The sequence below is a fragment of the Leptodactylus fuscus genome, chromosome 5 (genome assembly GCF_031893055.1).
Source record: "Leptodactylus fuscus isolate aLepFus1 chromosome 5, aLepFus1.hap2, whole genome shotgun sequence".
NCBI lineage: Eukaryota > Metazoa > Chordata > Amphibia > Anura > Leptodactylidae > Leptodactylus > Leptodactylus fuscus.
The window spans coordinates 93,892,941-93,913,836 of NC_134269.1; the positions used below are offsets into that span (position 1 = coordinate 93,892,941).

A 20,896-nucleotide genomic window follows, 5' to 3' on the forward strand; every position below is an offset into this window, starting at 1 on the left:
CCCTAAGTGGACTTCCCAAACAGAATACAGAACGCAGATGTGAATTGGACTTTAGTGTGTAAATTTTGCACATTTATAAGAATTAGGGTTTATATGAATCTATACAATAATTCTTCTTCCAACTTGAATACGATGAATACTGGTATTTATACCTGCATAGGCTTCAAGTCTCCATCAATCTGAATGGCTGGAATCTGGGAATACCAAGATGATGACAAATTTCTCTGCACAGAGACAAGCAGATTGACAGGCTGCAATAGTTCTAGCTCTGGTTGAGGAGATCCTTCTTGAATGATTGTCCTGTAATAAAACATTTAGTTTACAATTAACAGTCCTTTTCTCTTATTGTAAAGCAGTTGCCATAAGGCCAAAAATGCACAAAAAGTAAACAAACATTTGACAAATTCTTCTATAGTTTAGATATTAACTAGAGATGAGCGAGCAGTAAAATGTTCGATATTCGATATTCGTTTCGAGTAGCCGCTCAATATTCGACTACTTGAATCGAATATCGAACCCTATTATAGTCTATGGGGGAAAAATGCTCGTTTCAGGGGTAGGCAACATTCGATCAAATTACACTTACCAAGTCCACGAGTGAGGGTCGGACTGGATCCTCCGAGAAGTCTTTTCCGTGCAGCTTCCGGCTCTGAATTTACTCTGCCAGGAATCGGGCCTGTGCAGAGCCGACTGCACATGCCCGCACTACAAGAAAATGGCCGCTTACAGTCAAAGCGGCCATTTTCTTGTAGCGCAGGCATGTGCAGTCGGCTCTGACCAGGCCCGATGCCTGGCAGAGTGAATTCAGAGCCGGATGATGCTGCGGGGAAGCTGCATGGAGAAGATTTCTAAAGGTAGGAGAAGAACCAGCGTTGATTGGCCGGCTGTATAGCATTCAGTCAATCAATACTGGTTCTGCATCAAACTTTTCCATTTGAATAGCGAGTGGTACTCGATCGAGTAAGAGTATTTCGAATACCGTAGTATTCGATCAAATACTACTCGCTCATCTCTATTATGAACTCTTCAAGGATTAACGCTTATCCCCTATACACAGATCACAGGGGCTCTCAGTTGTCCAGCCAAGAATGATCACAAGAAGCGCTCCAGGTCAATGGAGAGGTGGTGCACATAGGTGACAATCACTTTATTTCCTCTATGGGATTTCTGGAACAGTGACCTCCATCACTCCCACAGAAGTGAATAATAGCCACAGCCATGCACGTGCTTCACCACTCCATTCACAAACAGCACTTGAGGACCCCTGTCCTCGTGCCTTTTGGAGGTTCTTGTGGATAGGGGTTTAATGTTAGTAGAGGGAGAAAAACCTTTAGGCTGGGGCCACATCTTACAACTTCACCTATCCTGCTGTGAATTACATTAGTAATAAAGTGGCATGGACAACAAATATTATCCACACCTTTGCTGGAACCCATGGGATGTCAATTGTGGATTATATGGTATTTTTTTAACCTTTCCAATGCAAAAGATAACAAGAGTTAAATCAGAGGCAAAAACATTTTTGTTTCAAGTGGGTCTACTATGGGATATCCCCAGAGAGATATCCCACAGCCAAGCACCATGTGTGGCCTTACCATTAAGCAAATACAATTATGATGGGAACATTATTTAACAATAGTTAAGATATTAAAAAGCATCTGTTAACACTCCAGACATGACAGTTTAACCAGGTACTTTGTGAAATAATCATTCCAGCGCATTCTGTTCTTTTGGTATTTTTCCTAGAAATGTATAATAAACTGACAAGGGGAGTGATCACACCTGGTTGTCAAAGGGACATGTCCCTTCACAGTCTAGTATCACCTGCACTGGTTAGATAGTGTTTGACTGTATAAGGACATGCTGCAACTCCCGATTCTCAAATTAATTATATATTTCTAGTAGGAATAACAGAGTAACACTAGAAAACAAAGTTCTAAGAACAGATGCCTCAGAATTTATTTATGCATTTTTTTAACTGGAAATAGCAAAAGGTACATCACAGGTTCCCTTTAAAAAAAAAGACTATGCTGGAATTTTTTACAGTAATCTAAACTGACTTATTGTTTCAAAACACACTGAAAAACAGTCAATGTAAGAGACCTGACAGAACAAGCAGACCTTGATAACTTCAGCTCTGTTAGCTGAATGTCCATTTTATCGATGACTGGAGGAAGAGGAGAATTGACTTCTGGAACCAACGAAAACTTATTCTGGACTTTTATCAAGCCTAAATCAGCAATAACAACATTGGTAGAGGTAGAAGACTGAGGTACATAGATGACCGGAGCTTTGAGATTGATGTCCATGGAGAGACGAAAGCTTTTCTGTGCAAAGTCCTTCATACTATATGCAGCTTTTTCTGCTGCCTGAGCAGTGGCCGAGCTTACTGCCTGTTTTGCCGTCTGGAATGTATTCAGAAAATTCTAAAGAAAAGAAAGCAAATTAAAAAACAAAAACAAAACAAAACGTTAGTTGATCCTTATAACAACATTATATTAACATAGGGACAATGCATAATTATGTCCAATTAAAGTACCATATTTTTCAGACTGTAACTCACACTTTCCCCCAAAAATTTGGGAGGAAACGGGAGAGTGTATCTTATATTCCAAATGTGGGTGTTGGGGGCAGAGGAGTGGGGTCACAGCATTGCTCACGCCTGCCTCCCTGCCTTCATGCAACGAGGCTTCCTGGAGTGGCAGGAGTATTACAATGTGTGGGCCCTGGGCTTGGGGAATAGGGTGTCCCAGCAAACCCATTCTGACATCCGCCGTGTTATTATGGCAGATGCTAGGTCTGTAAAGATGATGGTGGCATCTCTGCTGCACAGCGCTCAGAGTCTCTGATCACGGGCATTACTACTTCAAAGTCCACCGGGCACGTACCTTTCAAGTTACAGGCTGGCTCCTGCGTGGCAAGATCGCAGGAGCCGACCTGTTCAAATGACAGTCAGGAGCCTTATGAATGCTCCCAGGCCTCTCAATACTCGAGTATAAGCCGACCCGAATATAAGCCAACCCCACTAATTTTACCATAAAAACCTGGGAAAACTTATTGAATCGAGTATAAGCCGAGGGGGGAAATGTAGCAGCTACTGGAAAATTTCAAAAATTAAAATGGTTTTTGGGTGCAGTACTTGCTGCGTGCTGTGAAAGGGGAGGGGATGTTTTGGTTATCTGTCTGCCCCTTCCCCGAGCTTGAGGACTGATAGTATGGAACCTCGATTAACACATAGGCTACTTTTTATCCCGGTAAATGTCATGGTTTCACGATTGTTATCAAATTAAGTTAATATATTATGTTACACTGCAGGAGATTTCAACGATTTGCACTTTTGGCTGATAGCCTGCTCAGTTATCTCTTTATGTAAACACAAAGATAACACTGGTCATTCTCTGATCTGTAGAAGTCTTCTGTGTCCTGTTCAGCCAGGGGGAGGGAGGTGTGTGTGTGTGTGTGGGTGTGTGTGGGTGTGTGAGAAGCAGACACCCGAGGCAGCATGTTCAGACACGGACCTGGGAAAACCCATTTCATCCAAATTGCGAGTTTCCCAATTTTAAACATGCCGGGAAAACGAAAATCGAGTTTGTCACAACATTTGCGAAAAACTAGAGCTATGAAGGTAGCCAGAAGTCGACAGAGTTCTCTTCAGACCCCACAGTTTAATAAGTAGTTTCATTTCAGAGGTGTATGGTGCAACAGCTGTACTTCATATTGCAGCTCACCCCATTCACTTGAATAGAACTAAGCTGCAACCAGGCCATATGACCAATGAATGTGATGCCACATGGCATGTGAAGTGTAGGTGAAGGTCATTAATGACGGACCCACATGGATTTTCAATTGATGATCTATGCTAAGTTATTAAGATACCCTAGAAAATCCATTCAACAGTGGACTTGCTGGATGAATTCTGATAAAGATTATTACTCCATAATCATCAATGACTGAACAGATTGCCATTTATTTTCAGACTGTCATATGATCAACTGTAACTACAGCAGTAGTAATGCTATACTCACCAAAAGGGACATGAGAAATTTATGTAAATACACAATGTGGATACAGCCCACTCTCAGCAAAATTTTGCCATCTACAGCAGACATATTGGTGTATGCAGCACCTTCTGTCGCATCTGGATATAACGTCATCTGCAAGTTAAAGACTTCATCTCCCAGCATGTAGACTGCCTAAATTAATAAATAAAGATGATGAAGGAATGAAATGTACAGTTAGGACAGAGAGCTATACTTTTTACTCTACACTGTGCTAATCCTGGCATCAAGCTGATCAGTGAGGATCCTAGGCGATGGAGCACCAATGATCTGATACTTATGACCTATTCCTAAAGAAAGGTTATCAATATCTAGATTCTAGAAAACATTATAATACTTAGATGTGAATTGTAGCAAATGTTTAAGCTACATTTAAAATGCTTTAGAAATTTGGCAGAGTGTATTTTGGCCACAACTCTGTGGCAAAGACATACATATTATCGATCTACCTATCCATATAACAGGTTGCTGCAGTTGGTTTTACCATGGATTTGGCAAGTTAATGCAGTTTTTTTATTGCCCTATGCAAATATGTTTTTGTAATACTTCATTCAATAGTGTTGTACTATATTTTCTTGCAGATTTTTAAGGTGGTACATGCACTAAACATCCACAGCAAATTCGTAACACAAACTCAAAGCCAAGTATGGAAGTCCATTGCTACCTCAAGTTTTCTGCTACTTATTTTGCAATTTTTGGATGCTTTAACACGATTTCAGAATTTTGTAAAATCCCAAAACCCACAACAGAAATAATGCAAAGTTTACTGTATGTTGGCATACAAAAAAAAAAAAATCAAGTTATACTTTACCTTTTGATGAATGGTTTTAGGATCTACATTAATGACAACAATGTCACAGAGACGAGCAAACAGATCTTTCTTCTGGGCCTGTACAGTAAAAGAGGCATCCATGCCTAGAATCCAAAAAGGTTCATATACAGAAAAAATAATTACTTATTAATAAATTAACATAATAGGAGTGAGGGCCATATTGCAAGTGCTTACAATCTGTTAGTTAGAAGAATGACACAAAAGGTAAAACTGCTTAGATTGAAGATGGCCTTTCTAAATGTTTTCTGACTACCTGTACAGAAGCAAACCAGTAATAATTGTCTCTGTGGAACAAAGAAAGCAAAATTGTTCTGATAACCTGTTATACAATGCCTGCATTTTCATGTTACCTAATGCGCTGAACTGTTTCCTTGTCTACATGACCATTTAAACTACTACTGCTAGCCCGGGGTTCCCTTCTAGTTCCAATATTCTATAATCTTCTTTTTTCCCCCAGGCCTTTTTCCTGAGGCTTTGTTTGGTGGAGACACGCCCGATTCTGCTCCCTCCATAACTTCCTCTGCAACAGACGGGTCATCACCAAAGACCATTTTTCACCTTTTCCCTGCCTCCTGCAGAGGCATTTCAGACAGCACAGATATTTCAATTTCTGCTTTCTCTCACAACCCTCAATACAGAAGTATCCCTCACAAACTTTGACAGACTGTGCCTATTTAGAGTGGCTGACAAGGGCTTATATATATATATATATATATATATATATATATATATATATATATATATATATATATATATATATATATTTTTATTATTATTATTTTTATTTTTTTTAATTTACAACTTACTTAACACCCCACCCCTTGACAATAAGCTTGACTTTATGTAGACCTGGGAGTGAGACCTTAGCACTACCCTGACCCCGCCACAATGGATTGATTACTGTACATCCATTAGCAAAGGCAGTTGGCAGGTCACCTTCATGGAGTCCACTTTGAAAGTGTTGCATAGGACGTACTTAGTACCTCTTTGACATCATCACTGTTATCCCACTGTCCTACTGTCTCATCCCTTTGTTTTAAGGGTTGTAATATCTAAGCCTATACCCTCCATATATGGTGAACCTACCCCTATACCTGATGCTATAGGCTCCCTATCCATAGGATTGTACAACGGCTATTTGGGCTGTCTTTCCCGTTTCAGGCCTCTATCTTTATCCTGAATCTTAAACCTCCCTCTCTGAAGTATGCACAATTTAAACTACTACAATAGCTTCTATTAGCTGCTCAAATTCACATCATCCCCAACTGGAGAGAGTCCTTTCTCTCAGTGACTAAGGTTATGGGATGGGTCGATACCATTAGGTTTCATGAGAAAATTAATTCCATTATATATAATACCTATCCGACTTTTGATAAAGTCTCAACTCCTTGGGTTAATAGGTCTGGCATCCCAGGTCTTTCATGCTCCAGCAGCAGCCTTGGTTCTGGATTGAGCCCCTTTGTATCTAACGCCCTCCCTTTAGGCGGACCCTTAGGTGTCACTTTTCAGTGCTCAAGTCCGTAGTAGTGCCATTTATTTTCATATCCTCCCCCATTACCCTACGTTGATTTTCAAGTTTTTATTAACCTTTTTATTTCTTTTAAGTTTTCTTTGTATGATGTCTAATGGCATCTAGCGTTACCCTGATGACTGCAGCATTTTTTCCTTTATGACATCTTATTATGATTGTATTTGATCTTGACATATCACTGACTATGTTGCACAATGTTGTTGTAATTTAATAAAAACCTTTGAAACTAAACTACTACTGCTAGTCCTATTCTAAAAGATTTTGGAGCAAGCTTACAACCTTTCAAAAAAGGTGGTAACATGCTGTTTGGTGAGGGTCTGACCACTGAGATCACAACCAATCACAAGAACAGGGGTCCAAAGCTCCCACTATGAATGGAACCAGGAATACATATAGGCATGTTCCCTCTCCATTTATCTCTATAGGAATGCCAAAAATAGTGTCAAGTACTTAGGAGAAGAAAGAACTTTTTTAACTTGCTCCAACTCCTTTAACAAATGCTAAAAAGATTTCTTTTACTTTATTGCAGCCATCTCTACACATTTTCCCGATGTACTTCTTAAATCAATTCCTCTCCATGTGAATACATCCCATTCCTTATTTTCTGCCCCATGTTTTCCATCTAACAATATGTTAAATTTAACAGTATAAACAGATAAACACATATAGATGAAGCTCCTTCTCTTGTGGTGGTGTGATGAACTCACCTTGTATCCTAATATCAGCAATGCTGCACAATTCATCGCAAACCAGAATATTAAAGGCATTTACAGTTGTGGAGAGTTTCAATTCGAAGATATTCTGTTCAGAGGCTCTTGATACTGCAGAACCAATGGTAGAAGTGTTTATCATAAAAAGTAAAAAATTGTGAAATGAATTTGAACACAGTCACCATACAGTATTTACAAACATACAAAATTCTGTTTTAAAATATTCAAGTAGATAATATCGAGATATAAATAAATCTACGCAATAAGCTACAGAGACTGCAAGGCGGGTCTCTGAGTGAGTGGGTTTGTAAGCGTTTACTTTCTCAGCTGTGTGGTGTCTGATCAGCAAGAAAATAGGACTTGCTAGATTTTCTCATTAATTGGACTCTCTGGTCCAATTTCACAAACCCAACTTATCCACAAAGGTGAATGGGTCTGTGAGAAAGATATATCCAGAGAGGATCCATGAAAGACACAGTAGACAATTGGCTTGGTCATGTGAATATAGCTTAAGTGAGAAGTAAATTGTGCTTCTAAAAATAAGTGTATAGCTCAACACAAGGACATTAGAAATTAAGGATTGGTATATATGTATTTTTTGCTTCTGCATAGTTTTTAATCTAGGCTAAATTTGTTAACAAGTAAAAGCGCACATAAACTTTTGGTATAAATTTCATAAGGTACAGTTAAAAAAAAAAGCTGTAATTTTTCTTATTAAAAGGTTTTAATTTTATCTAGTGTCACCAAAATTGATTGCAAACTACTAATATGCTGTTGTAGTGAACCTTAGGGTCATAGTGCACATACTTTGCTTTGTAAAATAATGCGGTTGAGAAAATCAACTTTTAATCCAAATAGACTGGTGTCAACAGGACATCGTTGCACCTGCTAGAGCACCCATTTTTTATTTTGCACCAGCCCTAGTCTCTAACAAAGATTGACAGTTACAAGATTTACAGTGAAAATGGACGCTCGGCAGACACAGCCACTCCCTGTGTATACACAACTGTTCTTTTGCCTGTAACTTAAAAGTTTTCTTAGGAGCAGAATTGTGCTTTGACACAAAAATGATATGTTCATTGTTTTACTAATTACCCCACCAACAGCAGTGGTCTGCAAGCCATTTTGGTGGTTGCAGATTCCCTTTAGAGAAGAATGTTTCTTTCTCCACTTACTTCCCTTCCACCTCACTGATCAAATCAGTAATCTGGAAGAGAAGGTACTGTTGAGAAAGACAAATGTTGACACCAATCTGTACTATACAGATGAGGGAATTAAGTGGAGAAAGCAGCAATATTCTTTCAATTTTCACCTCTACTACTTCTAACACATAACGTAAGTTTAGGCATGCCTCCTACAGAAGTGGATGGGAAGACAAAGGTCAATCAAATCATATAAATATGTCATATGTTTGTGACTAGAATACCCCATAAATTTACATTAATTCTGTAACATGGCGTTGTCATATATGTTAGTTTTGGCATGCTGTACACATTTTTATTATTCTTTGCTACCCCCTTCCCGACCCATGTGGTACTATTACCACATGGATGTCTAGTGCTTCACGACCGATGTGGTAATAGTACCACATGGATGTAAACAATCCCCGCAGCGCAGTGCGGGCGTTCTTGGAGCAGGTGTTAGTTGTATCTGACACCTAACAGCCTGCTCCATCCCCCTCCATCAGACATGAGTGCTGATTTTGGGTTTTAACCCGTTGATTGCCGTGATCAAACATGATCACGGCAAACAACGGGTTGCCCGATCTTGTAGGGATCCCCGGCACCCCCCGCTGCGAGATCGGGGGGTGCTGGTATCCCTACCATGTAGCCAGGGGTCTGATTAGTCACCCCTGGCAGTCCTGAGTCCCACCTACCTTTCTTATCCTGTGCGGGATCTCCTGAAGCTGTGCTGTCCCGTCCGCACGAGCCGAGAGCTTCACTTCCTGGTTACAGAGTGAGACGTGCAGGCTCTTACTGCAGCCTGTGACTCACTCTGTAACAGAGGAGTAGGTGATGCAATCTTCACTCATGCAAGTGTCCCATAGGGACACATGAAAAAGTTAAAAAAAAAAAAGTGGAAAAAAAAAAAGTGTTTTGAAACAATTAATAAAGTTATCAAGCCCCAAAAACCCTTTTTTTCTATAGAAAATGAATTATATAAAAAAAAAACTAAAAATTAATAAAAACAATACATATTTGGTATCGCCGTGTCCGTAACAATCTGTACAATAAAACTGAAACAATATTTAATGTACACGGTGAATGACGGAAAAAAAAACGGAAAAAACCCGCTGGAAGTAGTGATTTTTCGCCATCTCACCTTACAGAATGTGCTATAAAAAGTGATCAAAAAGTCAAATGCACCTCACAACAGTACCAATAAAAAGCACACATTGTCCCGCAAAAAATAAGCCCCCAACCAACACTGTCAACCAAAAAATAAAAATGTTACGCCTCTCAGAAGATGGCGATGCAAAAAACATTGATTTATGTCTCCAAATGTGTTTTTGTTCTGCAGAATTAGTTACGCATAAAAAAATAATATAAATGAGGTATCGCCGTAACCGTACCGACCCACAGAATAAAGATAATATATGTTACTTATACTGTACGCTGCATGGCGAAAAATTTACAAGGTAAAACGCAATACCGGAATTGATTTTTTTAATTTAAATCCAGCAAAAAAAGAGTTAATAAAATGTATTCAGTAAGTTGTAGGCACCCAAAAATGGTGTCATTACAAAATACATCTCATCCCGCAAACAACAAGCCCTTATATGGCTGCGTCACCAGAAAAGTAAATAAAATATAGCATCTAGTAATGCAAGAATAAAAACCCGCAAAAATCGCCAAATCATTAGAATACAACTGGCGGCGTCAGGAAGGGAATATATAAGCTGTGCGAGCGAATATCAGGGGACACCCCAGATTTAGAGCTTACGAGGGAAAATATACCAGAAGTGACCCCAAAGTGACCCCCAGAGTGACTCTCCCAATTATAGGAGCTACTGGGACATAGTAGGAAATTCGGTGTTTGCAATGTCCTCCGCACCGCTTATATATTCACTCTTCGCCATCCGCTGTGCAGTCACGTCTGGGATACTAATACTCACTACACCCCCTGATAAATTCTTTGAGGGGTGCAGTTTTCAAACTGGGGTCACACCTTTGGGGAATCCACTTTTCTGGTACCTTACAGGCTCTACAAACATGACATGGCGTCCAGATACCAAACATCTGACTCTGTACTCCAAAAGCCTCATCGCGCTCCTTCCCTTCTGCGCCCTGCTGTGTGCCCAAACTGCATTTTATGCCACATATATGACACATGTATGATACTGGTGTACCCCGGATAATGCACGTAATGTCATATGTGGGTATAAATTGATATTAGGGCACAGCCAGACACAGAAGGGAAGAAGGGTTATTGGGTTTTTGTAGCACAGATTTAGACGGTTTGGGTTTTTTTTTTTGGATACCATGACACTTTTGCAGAGACCCTAAAATTGCCCTTACAGAATGGGGTCACTTCTTGGGGAATTCCAGTTCACTGGCACCTCCAGGGCTCTGCAAAAACATCATGGCACCCAGAAAGTCCCTCTAAATCTGTACCCCAAAAGCTAAAAAGCGCAGTGCTCCTTCCCTTCTGAGCCCTGCTGTGTGCCCAAGCAGCAGTTTATACCTACATATATAATTTTTTGCCCCTCAGGATGGCCCACTTAATAGTTTTAGGAGTGCAGGTCTCTGACAACACGAAGTGGGTGCAACGTATTGGGCACCGAAATGGCAGATTTCTTTAAAAATTAAAATTTTCATTTTGTACATTAATTTTTGGGAAGCATTTTTAGGCTCAAAATGATAATACCCCTTTATTCATTCCTTGACAGGTGTAGTTTCTATAATGGGGTCACTTTTGAGGGGTTTCCATTGTATTGGTACTTTAGGGGCTCTGCAAATGCGACATGGCACCAGAAAACTGCCCTCAAAAGCCAAATAGCCCTCTTTCCATTCTGAGCCCCGCCATGTTCCCATACAGCAGATTATGGCCACATATGGGGTATTGCCGTGTTCAGGAGACATTGTGTGACAAACTGGGGGGCTTTTAATTCTCTAACTACTTGTAAAAATTAAAAATATGGCGCTAAATGGACGATTTATTGGAAAAAAGTAATATTTCATTTTCACATCTCAATGGTAAAAAAAAATCTGTGAAACACCTGTAGGGTCCAAGTGCTCACTAAACCCCTTGATAAATTCCTTGAGGGGTCTAGTTTTCAAAATGGGGTCATTTGGGGAGGGGGGTTTCCACTGTTCTAGCACTTCAGGGGCTCTCCAAATGCAACATGGTGCCTGAAACAGATTTCAGCTAAATTTGCCCTCTAAAATCCCAATAGCGATCCTTCAGCTCTGGACCTTACAGTGTGCCCATACATCACTTTACATCCACATAAATGGCATTTCTGTAGTTGGGAGAAAATGCTTGACAATTTTTGGGGTGCATTTTCTCTTTTAACCCCTTGTGGAAATGCAAAATTTGGGGTTAAAGCAACATTTTATAGCAAAAAATGTCACTTTTCCTTTTGTTGGGCCAATTCTGTTACACTCCTGTAGGGTCAAAGTGCTCACTATACCCCTTAGTAAATTCTTTGAGGGGTATAGTTTCCAAAATGGGGTCACATTTGGGGGTTTCCACTGTTTTGGCACCTTGGGAGCTCTGCAAACGGGACATGGTGCCTGAAAAGTATTGTAGCAAAATCTGGCCTACGAAATCCAATTAGCGCTCCATCCGCTCTGAGAGCGACCGTGTGCCCGTACATTAGGGTACCAGCACATATTGGGTATTGTCGTGTTCGGGAGAAATTTTGTAACAAAATGTGGGGTGCAATTTTTCCTTTAACCCCTTGTGAAGATGAAAAATTTGGGGCTACAGTGACATTTTATTATAAAAAAAAGTAATTTTTCATTTTTACATCTCAATGGTAAAAAAATCTGTGAAACACCTGTAGGGTCCAAGGGCTCACTATACCCCTTGATAAATTCCTTGAGGGGTCTAGTTTCCAAAATGGGGTGACATTTTGGGGGTTTCCACTGTTTTGGCACCTTGGGGGCTTTGCAAACGGGACATGGCGCCTGAAAAGTATTGTAGCAAAATCTGGCCTACAAAATCCAATTAGCGCTCCATCCGTTCTGAGAGTGACCGTGTGCCCGTACATTAGGGTACCAACACATACGGGGTATTATCGTGTTCGGGAGAAATTGTGTAACAAAATGTGGGGTGCAGTTTCTCCTTTAACCCTTAGTAAATGTGTAAATTCTAGGGCTAAATGAATATATTTGTGACAGAAATTAAAAAATGTAAATTTGACCTCCATTTTGTTGTAATTGTTGTGAAATGCTGAAAGGGTTAAGAAACTTTCTAACTGCTGTTTTGGATTCTTTCAAGAGTGCAGTTTTTAGAATGGAGTGATTTTCGGGGGGTTTTATTAGAGAGGCCTTTCAAGTACCCTTCAGAACTGAACTGGTCCCTTGAAAAATGTGTTTTGGAAATTTTCTTGAAAATTTGGAAAATTACTGCTTGACTTGTAAGCCTTATAATATCTGAAAAAAATGAAAGGGTGATTAAAATTTGATTGCTACATAAATCAGAGACATGGTTAATTATATTTATGAAAAAATTTGGGTAGTATGGATTTCTATTTGAAAGGCTTGCAATTTCAAAGTTTGAAAACTGCATTTTTTTCAAAATTTTCACCAAATTTCCTATTTTTTCATAATGAAAGACAAAACATATTGACAAAAATTTACTACTGACATGAAGTACAATGTGTTACGAAAAAACAATCTCAGAATCACTTGGGTAAGTTAAAGCGTCTCAAAGTTATTGCCATTTAAAGTGACACATGTCAGTTTTGAAAAAAGAGGCCTGGTCCTCAAGTCACTTTTGAGCTGTGTCTCTATAGGGTTAAAGGTTTTGAGGTTTTCTATCATGGCTGCATTTTATTAACTTTTCTGCGGCTAACTCACTAGTAATTGACTTACCAGTGCCTGGTTTAGTAGTCACATTTCTCTCCCCTTCTGTATCAGGTTTTAACTCTTTTGCTTTCTCTGTCACTTTGGTATCAGCCGATGGGACAGCAGCAGATAGAAAATTCATTAGGGACAGCAATGCTTGAGTGTGCAATACCAAATCAAGTGAGGTCATGGAAAACTGTCAAAAAGAAAAATGTATAATTCTTATTGTTACATCCAAGATAACTACAGTATAAAGATTTAAAAAAAGTACATGAAATGATGAGCATTAATATGCTTGGACTTCCAGAAAATATACTGACCATAGAGAAACACTCAAGGGCTGCGCCTTGCTAAAATTCCTTGTAACAGCAGCTCAGGCCTGTATCCACCTTCTATGGAAACAGACTGCCCCTCCCACTGTTACTATCTTGAAGGTCAATCATGAGATGCATATGGAGAACCTGACTTCCTCCATAAAGATCTCCTATGATAAACTTATTTTCTACCGGATGTAATTCCAAGCAACCACCGAGCCCTGCTGGGCCCAGGCACTTGACCATTTGGTTCTGCAATCTCCCACTTTTTTTAAAATAAAAAAAAAGAAAAAAAAAAAGAACACACACTCTCTCTCATTCCCCCTTTCTTCTCTTCGCTCCTCCCTCCTTAGCGCATGGACCCCTTAGACTATAATGGGGTCCGTGTGCTTGTCACGCGCTGCCCGCATGAATCATGCGGACAGGTAAGTGGATTGTGAACTACTATCCTGTCCGCATGATCCCTGCGGAGATCTGGTGGCAAGCACACGGGCGCCATTATAGTTTATGGGGTCAGTGTGCTTTCACTGGCACATCGCTTGCAGTTGCGCTCGGTAGTCTGTTCGGGGGGGAAGAGGGGCCTCATGCGGATTCCCCCGGACAGAATACCAATGCAGATGTGAACGAGGCCTTACTATCATTAGATGGATGTTTCCCTGTGAAAACTTTCACAAACACCATTAGCAATTTTGGTTGCATATAAAATACAGTTTTTCTCTGTAATATTTCACACCACAAAATAAAAGTGATTAATAAGGAGGTCAATAAAAAAAAAAAAAAAAAAAAAAAGACTGTTCCAAAAGTAATACAGAGAGAAATGTTTACATTATGCCTATGGACATTTCTTATCAAGATCCCAATGCACTCACACTCAAAGTCTGCAAAGTGCTGCTATGAAGAGTTCTGAAATTGGGCCCATTGCCATCAGCCTGAAATTAAGAAAAAAGGTCATTAGCACAAAATTCCTCATAAAAGGTTTTGGCTTGCTCATCAGCACACTTAATAGATTAAAATAAAAACCACAAAGACACCACCTACTGCACTGCCCCACACGCCTTATAAAACAAACAAAAAAATCTATATACATATATATGTACATACACAAAAAATAACATTGTAGAACGCAGTAAACTATAGCCTAACTATGAAAGAGTTGAGGATGTCTCAACCTATAATGATAAATTACTGCAGAATTTCATTGTATCATATTTATGTTAAGTAACGCATGAGTACTGAATGGTTACTGCACCAATAGTATAGTTAAAAAACTGTCTAAATAGCCTTTATGTTTATCTTAATAAATTTAAATCACAAGGCATGGTTTGTAAAGTACAGATTAGTGATAGAGAAAATATTATTTATGTCCACAAGAGGGCAATAAAACCATCCATTTTACCACTTAGGTCTGCAGCGAATGCATAATAAAAAATAAAACCTCAGTATAATTAGGTTGTTAATCGCCAAACTTCACACTAGTTTGTAAGTAGACATTTTTCCCCAATACCAGTAATGAATACATTGTAACTGGAAAATGGATGACTTAAAGCAAAGAATTCTCAAACTGCTAAACTGATGCGAAAAAACAAAGAGGATCTGTCACCACTACTGGCATGTCTAAGTAAATACTTGTAATTCCCATGTAATAACAAATCTGGGCAACAGAAGACGGAAACTCAGTTCTAAGAAAAGAGGATTCAGAATGGTTATTTCAAGGGAAATACAAGGATGAAAACCCAAGAGACTTGACAGGTCCCACTTTGGGGGGAAGGGGGTTGTTGTATATTTTATGCCAATTTAGGGAGCAAAACTGGAGTAAAGTCATAAACTTTGGGGCATGGATATTTTTGTGGATATTCAGGACAGGACTTAGCCAGACAGTAGATTTCCTATTTTACAACAGAAATTGTGATAAAGTATAGCTCAAAACAGTGGCGTAACTACTGGGGTAGCAGAGGTAGCGGCTGCCACCGGGCCCTGGACATTAGGGGCACAGCGACAGCTGCTACCACTGCATTTTTTTTATTATTATTTTTTTTTATTTTTTAATAGGCTGTTACCGGATGGAGTTACTCTATTATGCCACTATGGGGCATAATACTGTGGGCAGGGGCCACTACTATAGGGCATAACACTGTGTGCAGGGGCCACTATAGAGCATAATACTGTGTACTGGGGCAACTATGGGACATAATAGAGCATGCAGGAATGCAGGGGGGGTTTCAGTCGGTCGAGGGTCGGGGGGGGGATGTCAAAAGTTCACCACAGGGCCCACGCCATTCCTAGTTACGCCACTGGCTCAAAACTATAACAGTGTCGAGGAGTAGATTTCAGATCCTGGTGAGCAAAGTGTAAAAAATGGGCCTCTCAGTGAATAAGGCACATCTTCACTACAGCGTCCAAAGCATCAAGATTAACAGGTGAAAAGCCAGTCTTTATAAATCTCTTTCTTTATCATTATTATAATAAATGTTACATACAAACCTTTATATATTCCATTTTTAGGAGATGTTCATTGCTGTCATCAGAAGAATTAATCAGAAGAAGAGGTCCTCCAGTGGGACCTGTGTGTGCACAGAAGACAAACCATAAATAATGAATTGGGCATGTTTAGTTCTGGTCATATATGGAACACTTTGTATTTCTAGTCTCACCTGAGAACTCATTACACGTCATGCAGATTTTTTGCAAATACACTGCTGCTGTCATTTCATGGTTTCCAACCTGTGTTACTGCTCCAAGTTGTGACACCTGAATAACATGGATAGGTGGAGCATTTCCTCTAATCGGCTTCATTAGCTGGACCATAACCTATACAAAGAACACAGACCTGTTATACTAGGGACACGTTTTATAAAGGATAAAATGAAAATACAAATATGATACTTATATTACTAAAGTCTGCTTATATTACTAAAGGAGCACACAATTTTGAGGGGACAAGATTACCTGTTTAATCTCAAAATTAATGACAAGGCTCAGTTCAGATGACAACTTCACTGTTTCCATCTCTCCACCCGAATTTTTCTTGGGAGACATTGTGCTGTGGACAATTTCCTGCTTAGGTTTTATAATCTCTGTTACGAAAAAAAAAGTTACAAAAAAAAATACATTTTTGTAAACTTATCAGTCTAAAGCTGTATATTCAAGTCCTATACCTTGTAATTAGGTGAAGAAAACTGCGCTACTAAGTAGCGCAGTTTTCTTCACATCCATCGGTCATCTTTGTGCATCTGTCGTTCCCCAAGGGGTTTTGGATGAAACCACTGCTGCTGTGAATCTCTCTTGTATCTTGTGCACAACTAATTTAAGTGTATCATCTGTGGTTGCTCGGTATATATTCCTTTTTGATACCTTGTAATTAATGACTCTTGCACTACTGATAAAATAAGGACGTTACAAGGATTACAAAGATCGAGTGGTCGTCCGTTATCAATATGTCTGCCAACATACAAGGTGCATTTCTTCAATTGCGGCCCTATGCAAATTAGATAATTTTTAACTAAATGCACAAGAGGTAGTGGCACATCACTACAATCTATACATGCTAAAAACTGTTTTCATAAAATACTCTACTTCACCTCCAAGTACGTTGTTTAGTTGATCTCAAACATACATACCAGTCTGCCCAGTGCCTCCTTTACCTTCACCAAGATTTTCCACCAAGACATTGAATAGTACACTTAAATCTTCCTGACTCAACCAGACCTTAACATAAACACAGTAATTATTAGATAGATTAAAAATACTTCATTTATCGCCACTTGTCCAACTTCCCCCCTTAATTTTATGTCAACTAATGTTTATTCCTAACTTCATAAGGCACTACGTCATAGAGCACTTCATCTTACCAGAGCCTTCCAAATTAAGTATAGCTTTTCAAGTTGTAATGATGTAGGCATGAACCCTTAAGGCTGTTATATGATCACTGAGGGCTCACCACTAATAAACTGGCCTGCTAAAGAACTAGTACAGCCTGTGATACTAATTTTCCAAGACATTGTGTGATGCTAAAATAAGGACAATAGCGTCAGAGTTACTCATCTTAATGTCATGCATCACATTTATTACCTGTTATAGACTTGTGTTGCTGTTCTACAAATAAGCATGACTTTAAGCAAAATTGGGTTTCATTTTCTTGCATAAAAATTGTTCTTCAATAGATTAATGAAGACTTGGCATCAATTTAGACAAGAATATCTAAACTTGGTGCTGTGGTGATAAGTTTGGCTCATCGAGTCTAGTTCTATGCTCTCTAATTTTAACACATTATCATCAAAGGAATTCTATCATTTAAAACATGTTTAAAACTAAAAGCACGTAGAAATAGCTTTTATAAAAACTATTCATCTCTTACCTTTATCTTGAAGATCCGTGATGCAGTTTTTGAATTTTTTTACATTCTTCGTTGTGCTCAGAAAGCACAGGGGGCATTCGCACTGTGCTCTAAGAACAGCATTGTCATCCATTCCAGTGTCGCCTTTATTCTGCTCCTTCAGCCATTCTACTCTTTTTACACGAGACCACCACAAAATGGCCGTTGGACATGCTCTGTCAAACATGTGGTGGTCTCTTGTAAGAAGAGGAGAATGGCCGATGGAGCTGGAATGGATGATAACGCTGTGCTCACAGCAAAGGGGGAATGCCCTCTGTGCTCGCTTAGCACAATGAAGAATGAAGAAAAATTCAAAACCGGCGATGCAGATCTTCACGATAAAGTTAAGAGATGAATAGCCTTTATAAAGGCTATTCCTAGGTGCTTTTAATTTTAAATGAGTTTTTAAATTATAGAATCCTTTTAAATCTTCCCTAATAAACTTACCAAGAAATTTCATTTTTTGGAAGCCCTCTGTAACTACTTACATCCATACTGTCTAGATGTCCTTTTACTTCCAAACCAGGAATATCATGATACCACGAGGCTGCAAGGTTGCGATTTACAGACAAACAGAGATTGATAGGGTGCAGGATCTGTATGTCCATTTGTGCGGAACTTGTGTTCAAGACTTCCCTATAAAGAAAAAAGTTAATCCTATATACACATTTATTCTGAAAATATATACGATATCAATTTTCTATCAGCAGAGGCAATTTATGTATTTCACTTGATCATTTTATTAGTTAAATAAGTCTATACCATGAAAGAAGGTTGAAATATGACCTTTGACCACTTCCACTATCTCAAGCTCTTCATTCTTTAATAGGTGCTCCTCCACCAATTACAGCACAATTGGAATTCTCTCTCTAGTTTATTTCTCATCTTTTCACAGTTTCTCAGCGAAAAGTGTAGTTAGATTTGATGTGTGATGTGCCATCTAGATTCTCTAATGTCAAGATGGTGGCATCAGGTAGGATGAGGCTAACTGGTTACTTAGAGATGCAATCAGAGTCATATAGCAGCTTGCCCCCTTACCTGCTCCTTTCTAAGGCCACCGACTTGACACCCTTTAGCCTAGTTAGCACATCCAGCAACAAAACTAATTGCACTGAGGGTTACAGAAAAAATTCCAACTATGCAGAAATCAGTGGAGCAGTGCCAAATGAAAGATGAAAAGAGCTCAAGTTAACGGAGGTAGTGAAAGGTCCATTAACTGCTGAGGTTAGACCTTGTTTTGGTTTGCATATCTATACACTGCACATTGTGGGGGGGGTGGTGGTGGTGGTGTTTTTTTTAAACAATCCCTTACAGGGATCCTCTGATCAGTAGCCTCCTCTTTAGCCTTGTTTATGTTCTATAAATCTGTAAAAGTTTGATTACACCAACTATGACAAACTAAAAGAGAACTTACCGTGACAACTTGAATTGGGTGAGATTAATAGTCATGCAATCTATAATCGGAGGGATTTGGTGTAATTCAGAAGACACCAGACTAAATGCATTGTTAATTTTCAGTAACCCCAGATCAGCCACTAGGGCATTGTTTGATATGGAAGACTGCGGGATGACTATGACAGGCGCTTTGAGGTGAATATCCATCAACAGTCGAAAACTCCTCTCAGCCAATCCTTTCACACTGGTGGCTGCACGCTGCGCTGCATGCGCTGTGGCTGCAGTCACTTTTTCTTTGGCAATCTGAAAGTTGTTTAGAAAATCCTACAAAAAAAAACAAGAGCAATGACAAATTAGTAAGAGAGAAGGCAATGCAAGCTAATTTGTTTTAGGTATCACACTTGATTACCTTGAAAGTACTGTAAAAATATTAACATACAGCAAAAATTGTAGAATGAAACAGAAAAAACAAGTTTGAGTTGACCAAATAGAACATCGTATTTCCATTTTCTCTGTAGTTTAAGACCTGCCAACCTGGGAAACACAGGGCACACCTGGAGAAAAACCACAAAGAAAACTACCACACATTTCCTCAGGGCACCCATACCAAATGACAAAAATGCTATAGTTTTGATGTATGTATGTATGTATGTATGTATGTATTTATTGACTGATTGATTTTTAGTGCAGCTGGAACCAAATCAAAACTGCATGAATTTTTCTGTAAATTAACCACATCACAACTGCACCATGTGAATGCATCCTCAAAGCTACACTATCTAATAGTTGCCATCCAGCACATACAAAAAGTCACCTTTTAACATCACCAAGCTCCCTCAGTTACTCCACATAGCATCATACTCTCCATTGATCCCCAGACATCTAATTATACTTCCTAGTGGAACTAAGGCATCTAATAATGTTTCTTAGTTGACCTAGACACCTAATAATGCTTTCCACAAGTTCCCAGACACTTAATGTTCCCCAGTGGCCCACAGGCAGGTAGTAATGTTCTTCAGTAGTTCCCTGCAAGTAGTAACGTCCCGAGTGACCCACGGACAAAATAATAATGTCCTCACTGGCCCCTAGGCAAGTAACAATGTCCTTCAGTGCCCCTAGAACTTAATGTTTCTCCCCACTGACAACAGAGCATAATAATAATAGCACCAGTTCTGGAGGAAGGCAGCTCTTGAGAGCATGTAATAGTATGTGGGGGCCACGGCTGAGCACATAATACTGTGTTTGGACCACGGCTGAGCACATAATACTGTGCGGGGGGCCATGGCTGAGAATGTAATATTGTGTGGGGACCACTGTGGAGTGGCAGTATTTACAGTATCAGGCACTGTTCATACGGTGGAATCTGGCACAGATTTTGCAGCGGATTTCGCACCTAAATCAGCAGTAGATGCCTCCTCTATTGAAACTAATTGAAGCAGGAGAGAGTAAAAGTGGAGAAAAAAAAAAATGTCTTGTAGGATCTTGCCACAAATTCTGCAGATGATTCGGAGGTCACGGCTTGAGACTTCCCACTGCTTAGACGCATTCATTTGGGCCTAATCAGTGGTGGAAAGCAGTAACAGAATGATGCTCTGCACCATTTGCTGGGTGCAGAAAATAAAGAATCTGCGTCATTCCTTTTTACTTTTTGATGGCAGAACAGGTTCTGT

General features: G+C 39.4%; 1 protein-coding gene across 2 annotated transcripts in view; it reads right to left on the reverse strand.

Moving 5' to 3' along the window:
* The window catches only part of VPS13C (vacuolar protein sorting 13 homolog C), a 215,256-nt gene that overhangs the window by 78,740 nt on the left and 115,620 nt on the right, over positions 1-20,896 (reverse strand). For both annotated transcript variants that reach the window (XM_075273791.1, XM_075273790.1), the window contains 13 exons: positions 19,246-19,550; positions 18,320-18,467; positions 17,077-17,164; positions 16,406-16,533; positions 16,111-16,267; positions 15,941-16,020; positions 14,329-14,388; positions 13,173-13,341; positions 7,129-7,242; positions 4,870-4,973; positions 4,026-4,193; positions 2,122-2,426; positions 153-300 (listed from right to left, as the gene is read on the reverse strand). In XM_075273791.1, the coding sequence (XP_075129892.1) occupies positions 153-300; positions 2,122-2,426; positions 4,026-4,193; positions 4,870-4,973; positions 7,129-7,242; positions 13,173-13,341; positions 14,329-14,388; positions 15,941-16,020; positions 16,111-16,267; positions 16,406-16,533; positions 17,077-17,164; positions 18,320-18,467; positions 19,246-19,550 (1,974 nt within the window). The remainder of the gene's footprint in view (positions 1-152; positions 301-2,121; positions 2,427-4,025; positions 4,194-4,869; positions 4,974-7,128; positions 7,243-13,172; positions 13,342-14,328; positions 14,389-15,940; positions 16,021-16,110; positions 16,268-16,405; positions 16,534-17,076; positions 17,165-18,319; positions 18,468-19,245; positions 19,551-20,896) is intronic.